This window comes from Ascaphus truei, chromosome 9 (assembly GCF_040206685.1).
Source record: "Ascaphus truei isolate aAscTru1 chromosome 9, aAscTru1.hap1, whole genome shotgun sequence".
Lineage (NCBI taxonomy): Eukaryota > Metazoa > Chordata > Amphibia > Anura > Ascaphidae > Ascaphus > Ascaphus truei.
In genome coordinates, this window is record NC_134491.1 from 48676026 (window position 1) to 48693054 (window position 17029).

At 56.7% G+C, this 17029-nt stretch overlaps 2 protein-coding genes across 7 annotated transcripts in view; one reads left to right on the forward strand and one right to left on the reverse strand.

Annotated features, from left to right (window-relative positions):
- The window catches only part of LRRC74A (leucine rich repeat containing 74A), a 30262-nt gene extending 27504 nt beyond the window's left edge, over nt 1–2758 (reverse strand). The window contains exons 1-2 of one of the 3 annotated variants that reach the window (XM_075614695.1): nt 2473–2758; nt 191–428 (exon numbers count right to left, since the gene is read on the reverse strand). In XM_075614695.1, the coding sequence (XP_075470810.1) occupies nt 191–296 (106 nt within the window). In that variant the 5' untranslated portion in view covers nt 297–428; nt 2473–2758. Of the gene's footprint in view, nt 1–190 lie in introns of all 3 variants that reach the window. The other 2 variants (XM_075614694.1, XM_075614693.1) reach the window with 2 other exon arrangements.
- Nucleotides 2536–15438, forward strand: ANGEL1 (angel homolog 1). Of its 4 annotated transcripts, none has more exons than XM_075614688.1 (10): nt 2536–2634; nt 6563–6911; nt 8252–8460; nt 8790–8859; nt 8950–9386; nt 9477–9603; nt 9857–9982; nt 10061–10844; nt 10974–11140; nt 14226–15436. In XM_075614688.1, the coding sequence occupies exons 2-10, from the start codon at nt 6596–6598 to the stop codon at nt 14384–14386; spliced, it is 2397 nt and encodes a 798-aa protein (XP_075470803.1). In that variant the 5' UTR covers nt 2536–2634; nt 6563–6595; the 3' UTR covers nt 14387–15436. The 4 variants fall into 4 exon arrangements, with proteins under 4 accessions (XP_075470803.1, XP_075470804.1, XP_075470805.1 ...); XM_075614689.1 differs by lacking the exon at nt 2536–2634 and adding an exon at nt 2647–2745; XM_075614690.1 differs by lacking the exon at nt 2536–2634 and adding an exon at nt 2653–2775 and having other exon boundaries at nt 14226–15437.
- Nucleotides 15439–17029: the final 1591 nt, after the last annotated feature.

The window sequence follows — 17029 nt, forward strand, 5'->3', positions numbered from 1 at the left end:
TGGGGTCTCTGTATGTTCTAGGTGTATCTTTGCATATTCTCTGCATATATTTTTACATGCACTCTCTCACTCTGTGCATCTGTGTTAGTTGTGTGTGTAATCTTTGCATGTACTCTTTGAATCTGTGCGTGTGCTTTGTACATGCGTGTTATAAAGAGGGTGCTGCTCCTGGACGTGAGCACATACTCACCCTCAGGCTCCAAGTCCGTATCATAGTCGTCTAACTGGCCCGGCACACAGGAGAGAGCGGGGGCAGACAGTGAGAGGCCCTCCACGTACTGACAGAGTTCCCCCATCCTGCTCAGCGTGTGCTACCGGTGTGCGTGACAGAGCAGTGACAGACACAGGATACGGGATGTCAGCTCCTGGATGATATGACAGTGTGGGGGCCTCAGGTACAAAGCTCGCCTGCCAGCTGTCAGACCACACTTGGGGAGTGGAGGAAGAATTGTAAAAAGACATTTAGGAGTTACGTTCCCATTGAGTCATATCCGAGGGGCCGTGCCGTGGCATGGGGCTTCTCCACTTATCGTGGTCTAGCACCCAGGTGGACGCATGTATTATTCACTATGTAATGAAGCTACCGGATAGAGACCAGAAGCACACAGTGTAGGGGCAGGGAGAAAGGGGCAGATGCAATGGGTGGGTGTAAGGGTGGAATTGCTGAGAGTCTCTAGGAAGTCACAGCGGGTAATTTGCGAGTGCCACACTAATGCAGCTCACATGGGGGGGTGGGGGTATACGACTGGCAGCTAACACTTGTTATTGCACCTTCCTTCTACATGTTACTATACTTGAGCTTTCCATTGCACATATTACCGCTGGATTGTCCCGGCCTGCACTTGTCCCATTTCTAAATATACAGGTAATATAGAAACATTATACAATCCTACGATGATCTCCAGCTTGTGTTGTTCATTTAGATTTTTACTTAACCCTGAATAAAGAGTTTTCATATTTCCACCTGATTTCAATCCTCCTTTTACTGTTCCCCCTCTGTGTCTGAATTTGAAGTCAAGGAAGAGATTTAAGGCTCTTAAGAGGAGGAATTATGTTGTTAAGACTTTGGCCTTTGGAGTGGGATCTGAAGCCCAGTGACTATCCCCAGGGCCTTGTCACAAATATAGACTGTAAGCTCTTCAGAGCAGGGACTCATTGTCTATACTGTATGTCCTGTCCCCATCTTACCATGTGTGACAGGTGCCCCCAATGGCTGTGTCTCCAGTCCACGTTCTCCCTTGGCTCCCCCCTACTTTATACCATCTGACCTCACCAGCCCACTGTGAGCTCACAATGTCACCTGCAGCCTGGAGTCACCCGTTGCCATGGAAACATACAGCTTTATGCAATAAGGCACTCCAATAAGAAATTACCGTTCCCAGGCCCATCATGTGCTGGATACAATACACTGTGTCTGTGCCAAACCTCACAGTGTCCCAACATCTGCTTCTTCTTATCTCGTTTGTACACATCTACAAGCACACACATTCAAACACCCCCACACAGACACAACACGCACCTAAAAAGACACACACATACAAACATGCCACCACAAACACCTCTACAGACACAAAAATACAAACACCCCCAACAAACACACACCTCTACAGACATACATTCAAACACCCCCCCCCACAGACACACATACAAACATGCCACCACAAACACCGCTACAGACACACAAATACAAACACCCTCCCACAAACACACACCTCTAAAGACACACATTCAAACACCCCCCCACAGACACAAACACACACCTAAAAAGACACACACATACAAACATGCCACCACAAACACACAAATACAAACACCCCCACAGACACAAACACACATCTACAAACAAATACAAACATACCTCCACAAACACACACACCTCTACAGACACAAACACACACATACAAACATAAGTATTTGATTACCACATGTATTACTACTGTGAAGCGCTATGTACATTAATGGCGCTATATAAATAAAGACATACAATACAATACATTCCCCCACAAACACCTTTACAAACACATCCATACAAACATGGTCCCACCAACAAATACAAACACATCTCTACAGACACACATACAAACACACCCTTACAGACACATACAAACACACACACACACACAACTACAATCACACCTCTACAGACACACATACAAAAACACCCCTACAGACACAAACCTAGAAACACAAACACACCCCTACAGACAGACAGACACACATCTACAGACACACATACAAACACACCACTACAGACACAAACACACCCCTACAGACACATACAAACACACACCTCTACAGACACACACACAGACACACACCTACAGATACACCTCTACAGATACACAAACCTACAAACACATATCTACAGACACACACCTCTACAAACACACACACAGAATATCTCAGGCAAACACCCCTAGGCCCGGGTATACTTCTGGTCTCCATGGTAACCACACCAGATGCCCCTTGTACCTATGGTTGGTTACCCAACCACCGGCTCCGGTTGCTATGGTAACCCCTGCAAGCCCGGAATAAAGTTGTTGTTGTTGTGATCGGAAGCACGTGGGGGTGACGTCACCTGGGTAACCGGAAGCGGAATGTGCTGCCCCCCCCGGCTCCTACGGGACATGACAGGTAAATCCAGGCCCGTAGATTGCCGACGGGCAGTGTATAAACCGGCCCCGGGGGGCGAGGGGGTCACTGCTATGCCCGTTATACCGTCACACAGGGCATTTGTCCCGCGTGGTAATACTACAGCCTCCCCTGTCCCGCGTGGTAATACTACAGCCCCCTCTGTCCCGCGTGGTAATACTACAGCCCCCTCTGTCCCGCGTGGTAATACTACAGCCCCCTCTGTCCCGCGTGGTAATACTACAGCCCCCTCTGTCCCGCGTGGTAATACTACAGCCCCCTCTGTCCCGCGTGGTAATACTACAGCCCCCTCTGTCCCGCGTGGTAATACTACAGCCCCCTCTGTCCCGCGTGGTAATAATCCCGCGTGGTAATACCACAGCCTCCTCTGTCCCGCGTCGTAATACCACAGCCTCCTCTGTCCCGCGTGATAATACCGCAGCCTCCTCTGTCCCGCGTGGTAATACCGCAGCCGCCTCTGTCCCGCGTGGTAATACCGCAGCCGCCTCTGTCCCCTCTGTCCCGCGTGGTAATACCGCAGCCTCCTCTGTCCCGCGTGGTAATACCGCAGCCTCCTCTGTCCCGCGTGGTAATACCACAGCCTCCTCTGTCCCGCGTGGTAATACTTCAGCCTCCTCTGTCCCGCGTGGTAATACTACAGCCCCCTCTGTCCCGCGTGGTAATACTACAGCCTCCTCTGTCCCGCGTGGTAATACTACAGCCCCCTCTGTCCCGCGTGGTAATACTACAGCCCCCTCTGTCCCGCGTGGTAATACTACAGCCCCCTCTGTCCCGCGTGGTAATACTACAGCCCCCTCTGTCCCGCGTGGTAATACCACAGCCTCCTCTGTCCCGCGTGATGATAATACCACAGCCTCCTCTGTCCCGCGTGGTAATACTACAGCCCCCTCTGTCCCGCGTGGTTATACTACAGCCCCCTCTGTCCCGCGTGGTAATACTACAGCCTCCTCTGTCCCGCGTGGTAATACTACAGCCTCCTCTGTCCCGCGTGATGATAATACCACAGCCTCCTCTGTCCCGCGTGGTTATACTACAGCCTCCTCTGTCCCGCGTGGTTATACTACAGCCTCCTCTGTCCCGCGTGGTAATACTATAGCCTCCTCTGTCCCGCGTGGTAATACTACAGCCTCCTCTGTCCCGCGTGGTAATACTACAGCCTCCTCTGTCCCGCGTGATGTTAATACTACAGCCCCCTCTGTCCCGCGTGGTAATACTACAGCCTCCTCTGTCCCGCGTGGTAATACTACAGCCACATCTGTCCCGCGTGGTAATACTACAGCCTCCTCTGTCCCGCGTGGTAATACTACAGCCCCCTCTGTCCCGCGTGGTAATACTACAGCCTCCTCTGTCCCGCGTGGTAATACTACAGCCTCCTCTGTCCCGCGTGATGATAATACTACAGCCCCCTCTGTCCCGCGTGATGATAATACTACAGCCTCCTCTGTCCCGCGTGATGATAATACCACAGCCTCCTCTCTCCCGCGTGATAATACTACAGCCTCCTCTGTCCCGCGTGATGATAATACTACAGCCCCCTCTGTCCCGCGTGATGATAATACTACAGCCCCCTCTGTCCCGCGTGGTAATACTACAGCCTCCTCTGTCCCGCGTGGTAATACTACAGCCTCCTCTGTCCCGCGTGGTAATACTACAGCCTCCTCTGTCCCGCGTGGTAATACTACAGCCTCCTCTGTCCCGCGTGGTAATACTACAGCCTCCTCTGTCCCACGTGATGATACTACAGCCTTCTCTGTCCCGCGTGATGATACTACAGCCTCCTCTGTCCCGCGTGATGATAATACTACAGCCTCCTCTGTCCCGCGTGATGATAATACTACAGCCTCCTCTGTCCCGCGTGATGATAATACAGCCTCCTCTGTCCCGCGTGGTAATACTACAGCCTCCTCTGTCCCACGTGATAATACCACAGCCTCCTCTGTCCCGCGTGGTAATACTACAGCCTCCTCTGTCCCTCGTGATGATAATACCACAGCCTCCTCTGTCCCGCGTGATGATAATACTACAGCCTCCTCTGTCCCGCGTGATGATAATACTACAGCCTCCTCTGTCCCGCGTGATGATAATACTACAGCCTCCTCTGTCCCGCGTGATGATAATACTACAGCCTCCTCTGTCCCGCGTGATGATAATACTACAGCCTCCTCTGTCCCGTGTGATGATACTACAGCCTCCTCTGTCCCGCGTGATGATAATACTACAGCCTCCTCTGTCCCGCGTGATGATAATGCTACAGCCTCCTCTGTCCCGCGTGATGATAATACTACAGCCTCCTTTGTCCCGCGTGATGATAATACCACAACCTCCTCTGTCCCGCGTGATAATACTACAGCCCCCTGTCCCGCGTGATAATAATACTACAGCCTCCTCTGTCCCGCGTGATGATAATACTACAGCCTCCTCTGTCCCGCGTGATGATAATACTACAGCCTCCTCTGTCCCGCGTGATGATAATACTACAGCCTCCTCTGTCCCGCGTGATGATAATACTACAGCCTCCTCTGTCCCGCGTGATGATAATACTACAGCCTCCTCTGTCCCGCGTGATGATAATACTACAGCCTCCTCTGTCCCGCGTGATGATAATACTACAGCCTCCTCTGTCCCGCGTGATGATAATACTACAGCCTCCTCTGTCCCGCGTGATGATAATACTACAGCCTCCTCTGTCCCGCGTGATGATAATACTACAGCCTCCTTTGTCCCGCGTGATGATAATACCACAGCCTCCTCTGTCCCGCGTGATGATAATACTACAGCCTCCTTTGTCCCGCGTGGTGATAATACCACAGCCCCCTCTGTCCCGCGTGATGATAATACTACAGCCTCCTCTGTCCCGCGTGATGATAATACTACAGCCTCCTCTGTCCCGCGTGGTAATACCACAGCCTCCTCTGTCCCGCGTGGTAATACCACTGCCTCCTCTGTCCCGCGTGGTAATACTACAGCCTCCTCTGTCCCGCGTGATGATAATACTACAGCCTCCTCTGTCCCGCGTGATGATAATACCACAGCCCCCTCTGTCCCGCGTGGTAATACTACAGCCCCCTCTGTCCCGCGTGGTAATACCACAGCCTCCTCTGTCCCGCGTGGTAATACTACAGCCTCCTTTGTCCCTCGTGATAATACCACAGCCTCCTCTGTCCTGCGTGATTATAATACTACAGCCTCCTCTGTCCCGCGTGATGATAATACAGCGCTGCGAGAGATGAATAAACTAACCGCTTCCTGTATTCTGTATTCGCTTTATTTGTATAGTGCCCACAGTGTACTCCGTGCTTTACGGAAGAGAATATACAGGGAATTATAATACAATAAGTGCAATAAAGTCAGACTATCGGAAAGGAAATCCCTGCCCCGGAGAGCTTACAATCTAATGCTGGGGGGGCGCAGGATTTTTTTGGGGGGTCCGGGAGTTTGCAGAGGCACCGCGCTCTTCCCCGAGGCATTTAAATGCCGGGGGATCGCATGAGGCCTCTGCATCTCACCGGGGTTCAAACGCGTTGCTGTGACGTATCTCCATGGCAGCGCAGCGTCAAATGATGCCGCGGAGTGACGTCACACGCCCGTCTCCATGGCAACAGGGTGACGTCACGTGACCCTGCGCCAAACCAGGCAGGGGGGCACGAGAGCAAAGGGGAGCAGGCAGAGGGGCTCAGCTCCAAAAGTTTGCACTCCCCTGATCTAATGTATTAACATGCAACTCATTATGAGGTGAAATACAACAGTTGTCTCTTGAAGAATAAAAGGTCAGGTGTTACTTGATTTGGTGTCAGGCCCTGGTACCTCTCACTGAGACACGGATACAGTGTACTGTATGTGATATCGTGCTGTAAAGCTGTGACTCCGTGCTCACATGGGCACGTGTTTACTCTGTGCCACTCACACACAGGATCAAGCCACCGCCTGCCTGTCGCTCAGCTCGATGGAGGCTTCACGCACACAGCCGGCCATGGAAAGAGGGGGCGCCAGTCTGCCTGAGCAGGGCACAGGATTTCCCACTGCTAGCGGGCAGCAGGAGGAGGACTGCAAAGACCCAGAGGTGCACGGAGCCGAGACTGGCAGCTGTGCCAGGCAGGAGTCCCATGAAGCGATGCCCATCACACCTCTGCTGGATGATACCTGGAAGGATGACCCTGCGGTGCTGGGGTGGATGGTGCAGCCGGGGGAACCATTGGAGGAGGAAGGGTGGCACATGGAAGACCCGGAGCAGGTGCTGCCACAGCCGGTACCGTACCACGGTAAGTATAACAAGGGCAGGATTTATGTGATGACAGTCTCTGCTAGGGGGCAAGGGAGAAGGGTTACCTTTAATCGCTAACTCGTGGTTACAAAGAGAGCAAGCTTTCAGGGCAGCAAAGGTAACTTCAGGAGATTGCTGGAATAGCATCTTCTATATACCCGGATTCCACGTCTGGATATTCACATGTTAATTAGTGTGATACACAAAGTAAATTGCTTAGCAACTAGAGAGAGGGCAGGAGGTGTCTGGGCAGGCAGAGAAACGCAGGAATTAAGACAGTTGCTCACGGCTGTTTTGCCGCAACCAAAACCCAGTCGGCGTTTAATGGCAACTCACCTCGCCACGGGGACATCGCTCTGCCTGCCGCTTCTCCGCCAAGGTAAGTCCCTAACCTTACCCTAATAGTGACGCTAACCCCTCCCCTGCCAACCTTATCCCCTTACCCAAGAAAACCCCTAATAGTCACATTTCCCCCGGTGTCCTGTCTCTTCTCGGAGCGCCGGTGTCCTGATGTGTCTGTCTCTTCTCAGAGCGCAGGTGTCCTGACGCGTCTGTCTCTTCTCGGAGCGCCTGTATCCTGACGTCTGTCTCTTCTCGGAGCGCCTGTGTCCTGATGCGTCTGTCTCTTCTCGGAGCGCCGGTGTCCTGACGCGTCTGTCTCTTCTCAGAGCGCCGGTGTCCTGATGCGTCTGTCTCTTCTCGGAGCGCCGGTGTCCTGATGCGTCTGTCTCTTCTTGGAGCGCCGGTGTCCTGACGCGTCTGTCTTTTCTCGGAGCGCCTGTGTCCTGACGCGTCTGTCTCTTCTCAGAGCGCCGGTGTCCTGACGCGTCTGTCTCTTCTCGGAGCGCCTGTGTCCTGACGTCTGTCTCTTCTCGGAGCACCGGTGTCCTGACGCGTCTGTCTCTTCTCAGAGCGCCTGTGTCCTGACGTCTGTCTCTTCTCAGAGCGCCTGTGTCCTGACGTCTGTCTCTTCTCAGAGCGCCGGTGTCCTGACGTCTGTCTCTTCTCAGAGCACCGGTGTCCTGACGTCTGTCTCTTCTCAGAGCTCCTGTGTCCTGACGTCTGTTTCTTCTCAGAGCGCCTGTGTCCTGACTTCTGTCTCTTCTCAGAGCGCCGGTGTCCTGACGTCTGTCTCTTCTCAGAGCGCCTGTGTCCTGACTTCTGTCTCTTCTCAGAGCGCCGGTGTCCTGACATCTGTCTCTTCTCAGAGCCCTGTGTCCTGACGTCTGTCTCTTCTCAGAGCGCCGGTGTCCTGACGTCTGTCTCTTCTCAGAGCGCCGGTGTCCTGACGTCTGTATCTTCTCAGAGCCCTGTGTCCTGACGTCTGTCTCTTCTCAGAGCTCCTGTGGAGAGACTGGGAGGATTTGTGCGACCCGGAAACCCCCAGCGACGAGCGATTTGACTTCACCGTCCTGTCCTACAACATCCTGTCCCAGGACCTGGTGGATCAGAACCGGGAGCTGTACCTGCACTGCGCCCCTGCGATCCTGTGCTGGGAGTACCGGTGGCGCAGCATCCTGCAGGAGCTGCAGCACTGGGAGGCCGACGTGAGTCCGTGTGGGAGACTCGTGTGCACAATGTTCCAAAGCCAGGGCGGCCGCCTCCAGTCCTCCAACAGGTCAGGTTTTCCGGATATCCCTGCTTCAGCACAGGTGGCTCAAACAGTTGAGCCACCTGTGCTGAAGCAGGGATATGCTGAAAACCTGACCTATTGGTGGCCCTTGAGGACGGGAGTTGGCCTCCCCTGGTCTCAGGTTTCTGCCACAAGAAGAGAAAGGGAGCGGTTCTTTTACGTGTGCCGATACATAATATATATATGTGTGTATATGTGCGCGTATAGGTGTACAATGTGTACACTCTCTCTCTTCCTCCGCAGGTCCTTTGCCTTCAGGAGGTGCAGGAAGATCACTACAGGAAGGAGGTGCAGCGCAGCCTGTCTGCAATGGGTAACCTAACCTCTAGTGCGGTTACATGGGGGGGTCTGTGCCCCACACGCTTCGTACGTACGTATGCATGTGTGCTCCGTGTCTCCTCAGGGTACAGCTGCCACTACAAGCGCAGGACGGGCAGGAAGACAGACGGCTGCTGCACGTGTTACAAGACGCAGCGTTTCATGTTACTCTGCCAGAGCCACGTGGAGTTTTTCCGGCCTGGGATCGACCAGCTGAACCGTGACAACGTGGGACTGGTGCTGCTTCTACAGCCGCTGCCCACAGCGGGTCTGCCGGACGGCCGCAGCTTTCCCCCGCTGTGCGTGGCAAACACCCACCTGCTCTACAACCCGCGGCGGGGGGACATCAAGCTGGCACAGCTGGCGCTCTTTCTGGCAGAGATAGATAAGGTGGCTCGGACGCCCGAGGGCTCCCACTGCCCCATCATCCTGTGCGGAGATCTGAACGCTACGCCGGACTCCCCGCTGTACCGCCTGCTGCGTTACGGGAGCCTGAACTGCAGGGATCTGCCCGCCTGGAAGGTGAGTGCCTCCTCCAGGGAGAGCCGACATACGGGGTACCTGCAGGGTCAGCCGTAGCCCAGTCTCTGTGTCACCGTCTCCTCCACGCAGGTCTCCGGGCAGGAGAAGTACTGCAGTTACCCGTACCCGCGGATACTTCCCTCCCCGCTCTGGCCGGACTTCCTGGGTGTTACAGATCACTGCCGGTATTCCTCTCTGCACGTGCCAAAGGGATCCGGTGAGACACCAATCCGGGGGTCACGATGTGTGCGGCATCAGCCCATGTGCGCTTGTATTGCCGCTATATACTGACAGCACTCCCCCAGCTAACACCACGGGCTCGCAATGTCATCCCTCGCAGTCTCATAGCGCCGTGTGAATGTTTAACCCCTTCTGTGCGGGGCTGCAGTTTGGGGTTTCACGCCGTGGGGGACGGGCGTGGGGGGGGGGGGCAGGTTAGCACCGCTCACGTTTGCAATGTCTTCCCTCAGGCCACGCCGCCGCAGAGAGACTCTCGTACACCCGCCAGCGCCTGCTGCAGCTCCGGTACTGCCTCGCCGCATGTCAGCGCCCCCCTAACCTTGCCCTGATTAAAGGGGTTACCGACAATGAGCCAGGTGAGTGTGAGTGTGAGTGTGAGTGTGCGGCCGCTCGTTCTCTGTGCCGCGGTTTCTCACCCTCTCCCTCTCTCTCAGACCCTCACCGTGTGCGTGATCACGGCCTGAACGTGGATCCCGTGAAGCCTCCCCGTGAGAGTGATCCTGTCCTGCACGTGGCCCCCACGGAGCCTCCTCGTGATCCTGTCCTGCACGTGGCCCCCGCCGAGCCTCCCCGTGAGAGTGATCCTGTCCTGCACGTGGCCCCCACGGAGCCTCCCTGTGAGAGTGATCCAGGCCTGCACGTGGCCCCCACGGAGCCTCCTCGTGATCCTGTCCTGCACGTGGCCCCCGCCGAGCCTCCCCGTGAGAGTGATCCTGTCCTGCACGTGGCCCCCACGGAGCCTCCTCGTGATCCTGTCCTGCACGTGGACCCCGCGGAGCCTCCTCGTGATCCTGTCCTGCACGTGGCCCCCGCCGAGCCTCCCCGTGAGAGTGATCCTGTCCTGCACGTGGCCCCCACGGAGCCTCCTCGTGATCCTGTCCTGCACGTGGACCCCGCGGAGCCTCCTCGTGATCCTGTCCTGCACATGGCCCCCACAGAGCCTCCTCGTGAGCCTGGCCTGCACGTGGCCCCCACTGAGCCTCCCTGTGAGAGTGATCCAGGCCTGCACGTGGCCCCCACGGAGCCTCCCTGTGAGAGTGATCCAGGCCTGCACGCGGACCCCGTGGAGCCTCCTCGTGAGAGTGGTCCTGTGCTGCATGTGGCCCCCACGGAGCCTCCCCATGAGAGGGATCCTGTCCTGCACGTGGCTTCCAGGGACCCTCCCCGGCAGCGTGATCGTGGCCTGCACGTGGACCCCACGGACCCTCCTCTCCTCAGGTATTTTATATCTCAGGGAGAGAGCGGCGTGTGATGGGGGTGAACTCTGTGTACCTGACAGAGGGGGGGGGGGAGAAACATCGGAAGGTGGGGCTGTGGCTTGGGGTCCTATCATTTATTTCCTTTCAGGTCCCCCCTCTCGCTTCAGCACGACCTGCACCTGACCTCTGTGTACAGCCACTTCCTGCCGGCTAAACGTCATGCCGAGGTGACCACCCTCCCCATGGGACGTGGGGCCAGCGTGGATTACATCTTCTATTCTGCGGAGCCGCTTCTCGAGGGCAGCACGAGCCACGGTGAGTGCCACGGGACGCACGGATGGGTGCTTACAGGAAAGCACTCTGCAAAGTAACACATTCCCTGCCTTTATTTAACATTGCTCGAGAGAAGCCGCACCGGAGCATAATGACACATGTTCCAACTACACGCGTGTTCCTGTTCATACCCTCCCCCCCCCCTGCATTCTCATACACGTGTCTGCATGTTTATCCTCACCCTCACCCGTTTGTATTTTGGTCCTCATCCTGTTCTAATGCGCGTGTCTTTGCCCCTGACCCTGGTCTCCCCGCTCTCACACACATGTTTGCCCCTGATCCTGGTCTCCCCGCTCTCACACGCGTGTTTGCCCCTGATCCTGTTCTCCCCGCTCTCACACGCGTGTTTGCCCCTGATCCTGTTCTCCCCGCTCTCACACGCGTGTTTTCCCCTGATCCTGGTCTCCCCGCTCTCACACACATGTTTGCCCCTGACCCTGGCCTCCCCGCTCTCACACGCGTGTTTGCCCCTGATCCTGGTCTCCCCGCTCTCACATGCGTGTTTGCCCCTGATCCTGTTCTCCCCGCTCTCACACGCGTGTTTGCCCCTGATCCTGTTCTCCCCGCTCTCACACGCGTGTTTTCCCCTGATCCTGGTCTCCCCGCTCTCACACACATGTTTGCCCCTGACCCTGGTCTCCCCGCTCTCACACGCATGTTTGCCCCTGACCCTGGTCTCCTCGCTTTCACACGCGTGTTTGCCCCTGACCCTGGTCTCCTCGCTTTCACACGTGTGTTTGCCCCTGACCCTGGCCTCCCCGCTCTCACACGCGTGTTTGCCCCTGATCCTGGTCTCCCCGCTCTCACACGCGTGTTTGCCCCTGATCCTGTTCTCCCCGCTCTCACACGCGTGTTTGCCCCTGATCCTGTTCTCCCCGCTCTCACACGCGTGTTTGCCCCTGATCCTGGTCTCCCCGCTCTCACACGTGTGTTTGCCCCTGATCCTGGTCTCCCCGCTCTCACACGCGTGTTTGCCCCTGGTCCTGGTCTCCCCGCTCTCACACGCGTGTTTGCCCCTGATCCTGTTCTCCCCGCTCTCACACGCGTGTTTGCCCCTGATCCTGTTCTCCCCGCTCTCACACGCGTGTTTGCCCCTGATCCTGGTCTCCCCGCTCTCACACGTGTGTTTGCCCCTGATCCTGGTCTCCCCGCTCTCACACGCGTGTTTGCCCCTGATCCTGTCTCCCCGCTCTCACACGCATGTTTGCCCCTGATCCTGGTCTCCCCGCTCTCACACGCATGTTTGCCCCTGATCCTGGTCTCCCCGCTCTCACACGCATGTGTGCCCCTGACCCTGGTCTCCTCGCTTTCACACGCGTGTTTGCCCCTGACCCTGGTCTCCCCGCTCTCACACGCATGTTTGCCCCTGCTCCTTGTCTCCCCGCTCTCACACGCATGTTTGCCCCTGCTCCTTGTCTCCCCGCTCTCACACGCGTGTTTGCCCCTGTTCCTCGTTTCCCCGCTCTCACACGCGTGTTTGCCCCTGACCCTGGTCTCCCCACTCTCACACGCATGTTTGCCCCTGCTCCTTGTCTCCCCGCTCTCACACGCATGTTTGCCCCTGACCCTGGTCTCCCCGCTCTCACACGCATGTTTGCCCCTGCTCCTGGTCTCCCCGCTCTCACACGCATGTTTGCCCCTGCTCCTTGTCTCCCCGCTCTCACACGCATGTTTGCCCCTGATCCTGGTCTCCCCGCTCTCACACGCATGTTTGCCCCTGATCCTGGTCTCCCCGCTCTCACACGCATGTTTGCCCCATATCCTGGTCTCCCCGCTCTCACACGCATGTTTGCCCCTGATCCTGTTCTCCCCGCTCTCACACGCATGTTTGCCCCTGATCCTGGTCTCCCCGCTCTCACACGCGTGTTTGCCCCTGCTCCCCCCGCTCTCACACGCGTGTTTGCCCCTGATCCTGGTCTCCCCGCTCTCACACGCATGTTTGCCCCTGATCCTGGTCTCCCCGCTCTCACACGCATGTTTGCCCCTGATCCTGTTCTCCCCGCTCTCACACGCATGTTTGCCCCTGATCCTGTTCTCCCCGCTCTCACACGCATGTTTGCCCCTGATCCTGTTCTCCCCGCTCTCACACGCATGTTTGCCCCTGATCCTGTTCTCCCCGCTCTCACACGCATGTTTGCCCCTGATCCTGGTCTCCCCGCTCTCACACGCATGTTTGCCCCTGATCCTGTTCTCCCCGCTCTCACACGCGTGTTTGCCCCTGATCCTGGTCTCCCCGCTCTCACACGCATGTTTGCCCCTGACCCTGGTCTCCCCGCTCTCACACGCGTTTGCCCCTGACCCTGGTCTCCCCGCTCTCACACGCGTGTTTGCCCCTGACCCTGGTCTCCCCGCTCTCACACGCGTGTTTGCCCCTGATCCTGGTCTCCCCGCTCTCACACGCGTGTTTGCCCCTGACCCTGGTCTCCCCGCTCTCACACGCATGTTTGCCCCTGATCCTGGTCTCCCCGCTCTCACACGCGTGTTGGCCCCTGACCCTGGTCTCCCCGCTCTCACACGCATGTTTGCCCCTGATCCTGGTCTCCCCGCTCTCACACGCATGTTTGCCCCTGATCCTGTTCTCCCCGCTCTCACACGCATGTTTGCCCCTGATCCTGGTCTCCCCGCTCTCACACGCGTGTTTGCCCCTGACCCTGGTCTCCCCGCTCTCACACACATGTTTGCCCCTGATCCTGTTCTCCCCGCTCTCACACGCATGTTTGCCCCTGATCCTGGTCTCCCCGCTCTCACACGCATGTTTGCCCCTGATCCTGGTCTCCTCGCTTTCACATGCATGTTTGCCCCTGACCCTGCTCCCCCCGCTTTCACACGCGTGTTTGCCCCTGCTCCTGCTCCCCCCGCTCTCTCACGCGTCTTTGCACCTGCTCCTGCTCCCCCCGCTCTCACACGCGTGTTTGCCCCCTGCTCCTGCTCCCCCCGCTCTCACACGCGTGTTTGCCCCTGCTCCCCCCGCTCTCACACGCGTGTTTGCCCCTGCTCCTGCTCCCCCCGCTCTCACACGCGTGTTTGCCCCTGCTCCTGGTCTCACTGCCCTTGTCCCCCCTCCTAGGTGTCCGATTCTATGAGGACAAGCAGCTGAAGCTGATGGGACGCCTGAGTCTCCTCTCCGAGGCCGATCTATGGGCTGCCCAGGGCCTCCCCAACCCGTTCTGCTCCTCTGACCATCTCTGTCTGCTGGCCAGTTTCAGCCTGGACCTGTCTGCCCCATGAGAGGCAGGAGATCATCCCGCCGACCTCTGACACCTCCTGCCACAGCCTGCAGACTATCACTCCCAGCTGCAGGAGAGACGTGACCCCCACAGGTTTTGAACCTCATGCTGTGCAGACATTGTGTGAGACCCTCCAGCAGCGAGGGGGTTAAGTGCTGGGGGAGGAGATGCTGTGATGTTTGTCCTCTCTGTTCTTGCGGTGTCACTGCAGCCGGTCACCGAGCGCGGTCACTGCAGCCGGTCACCGAGCGCGGTCACTGCAGCCGGTCACCGAGCGCGGTCACTGCAGCCGGTCACCGAGCGCTGTCACTGCAGCCGGTCACCGAGCGCTGTCACTGCAGCCGGTCACCGAGCGCTGTCACTGCAGCCGGTCACCGAGCGCTGTCACTGCAGCCGGTCACCGAGCGCGGTCACTGCAGCCGGTCACCGAGCGCTGTCACTGCAGCCGGTCACCGAGCGCTGTCACTGCAGCCGGTCACCGAGCGCTGTCACTGCAGCCGGTCACCGAGCGCTGTCACTGCAGCCGGTCACCGATCGCTGTTACTGCAGCCGGTCACCGAGCGCTGTCACTGCAGCCGGTCACCGAGCGCTGTAACTGCAACCGGTCACCGAGCGCTGCGGTCACCGAGCGCTGTCACTGCAGCCGGTCACTGAGCGCTGCGGTCACCGAGCGCTGTCACTGCAGCCGGTCACTGAGCGACGTCTAATCTCTGTGGGCAGCAGGTAGAGGGTTTCACGCCTCGGGTGCAGAGTGACGCGCGCCTCGGGTGCAGAGTGACGCGCGCCTCGGGTGCAGAGTGACGCGCGCCTCGGGTGCAGAGTGACGCACGCCCCGAGTGCAGAGTGATGCGCGCAGTGTGGCGCGTGCCCCGCACTGACAGAGGGTGAAACATTCTGCCTGTGACAGAGATTTTTCCATGAAGATTAAAATGCATCACTTGGGCGGGGGGGTTGGGAGGGGCGTCGCAGTATTGCATCTTTTTGAAGCTTTTGCTTGTAATGTGACAGTGTGTGTTTGTCATGGATTGTGACTCAGAGGTAATAAACACTTTTAACGGTATAAAGACCCTGCGCTGAAGCAGCATTCCCCGGATCTCTTTGTCTGTATTTCCTCTTCCTCCTGCAGGACAGTAACAGATTGCGGGCGTGTCTGTATTTCCTCTTCCTGCTGCAGGACAGTAACAGATTGCGGGCGTGTCTGTATTTCCTCTTCCTGCTGCAGGACAGTAACGGAGATTGCGGGCGTGTCTGTATTTCCTCTTCCTGCTGCAGGACAGTATCGTAGATTGCGGCCGTGTCTGTATTTCCCCTTCCTGTTGCAGGACAGTAACAGATTGCGGGCGTGTCTGTATTTCCCCTTCCTGTTGCAGGACAGTAACAGATTGCGGGCGTGTCTGTATTTCCTCTTCCTGCTGCAGGACAGTATCGGAGATTGCGGCCGTGTCTGTATTTCCTCTTCCTGTTGCAGGACAGTAACGGAGATTGCGGGCGTGTCTGTATTTCCTCTTCCTGTTGCAGGACAGTAACAGATTGCGGCCGTGTCTGTATTTCCTCTTCCTGTTGCAGGACAGTAACGGAGATTGCGGCCGTGTCTGTATTTCCTCTTCCTGTTGCAGGACAGTAACAGATTGCGGGCGTGTCTGTATTTCCTCTTCCTGTTGCAGGACAGTAACAGATTGCGGGCGTGTCTGTATTTCCCCTTCCTGCTGCAGGACAGTAACAAATTGCGGGCGTATCTGTATTTCCTCTTCCTGCTGCAGGACAGTAACAGATTGCGGGCGTGTCTGTATTTCCCCTTCCTGTTGCAGGACAGTAACAGATTGCGGCCGTGTCTGTATTTCCCCTTCCTGCTGCAGGACAGTAACAGATTGCGGGCGTGTCTGTATTTCCCCTTCCTGTTGCAGGACAGTAACAGATTGCGGGCGTGTCTGTATTTCCTCTTCCTGCTGCAGGACAGTATCGGAGATTGCGGGCGTGTCTGTATTTCCTCTTCCTGCTGCAGGACAGTAACAGATTGCGGGCGTGTCTGTATTTCCCCTTCCTGTTGCAGGACAGTAACAGATTGCGGGCGTGTCTGTATTTCCCCTTCCTGTTGCAGGACAGTAACAGATTGCGGGCGTGTCTGTATTTCCTCTTCCTGCTGCAGGACAGTATCGGAGATTGCGGGCGTGTCTGTATTTCCCCTTCCTGCTGCAGGACAGTAACGGAGATTGCGGCCGTGTCTGTATTTCCCCTTCCTGCTGCAGGACAGTAACAGATTGCGGCCGTGTCTGTATTTCCTCTTCCTGCTGCAGGACAGTAACGGAGATTGCGGGCGTGTCTGTATTTCCCCTTCCTGTTGCAGGACAATAACAGATTGCGGGCGTGTCTGTATTTCCCCTTCCTGCTGCAGGACAGTATCGGAGATTGCGGGCGTGTCTGTATTTCCTCTTCCTGTTGCAGGACAGTAACAGATTGCGGCCGTGTCTGTATTTCCCCTTCCTGCTGCAGGACAGTATCGGAGATTGCGGGCGTGTCTGTATTTCCCCTTCCTGTTGCAGGACAGTAACAGATTGCGGGCGTGTCTGTATTTCCCCTTCCTGCTGCAGGACAGTAACGGAGATTGCGGGCGTGTCTGTATTTCCCCTTCCTGTTGCAGGACAGT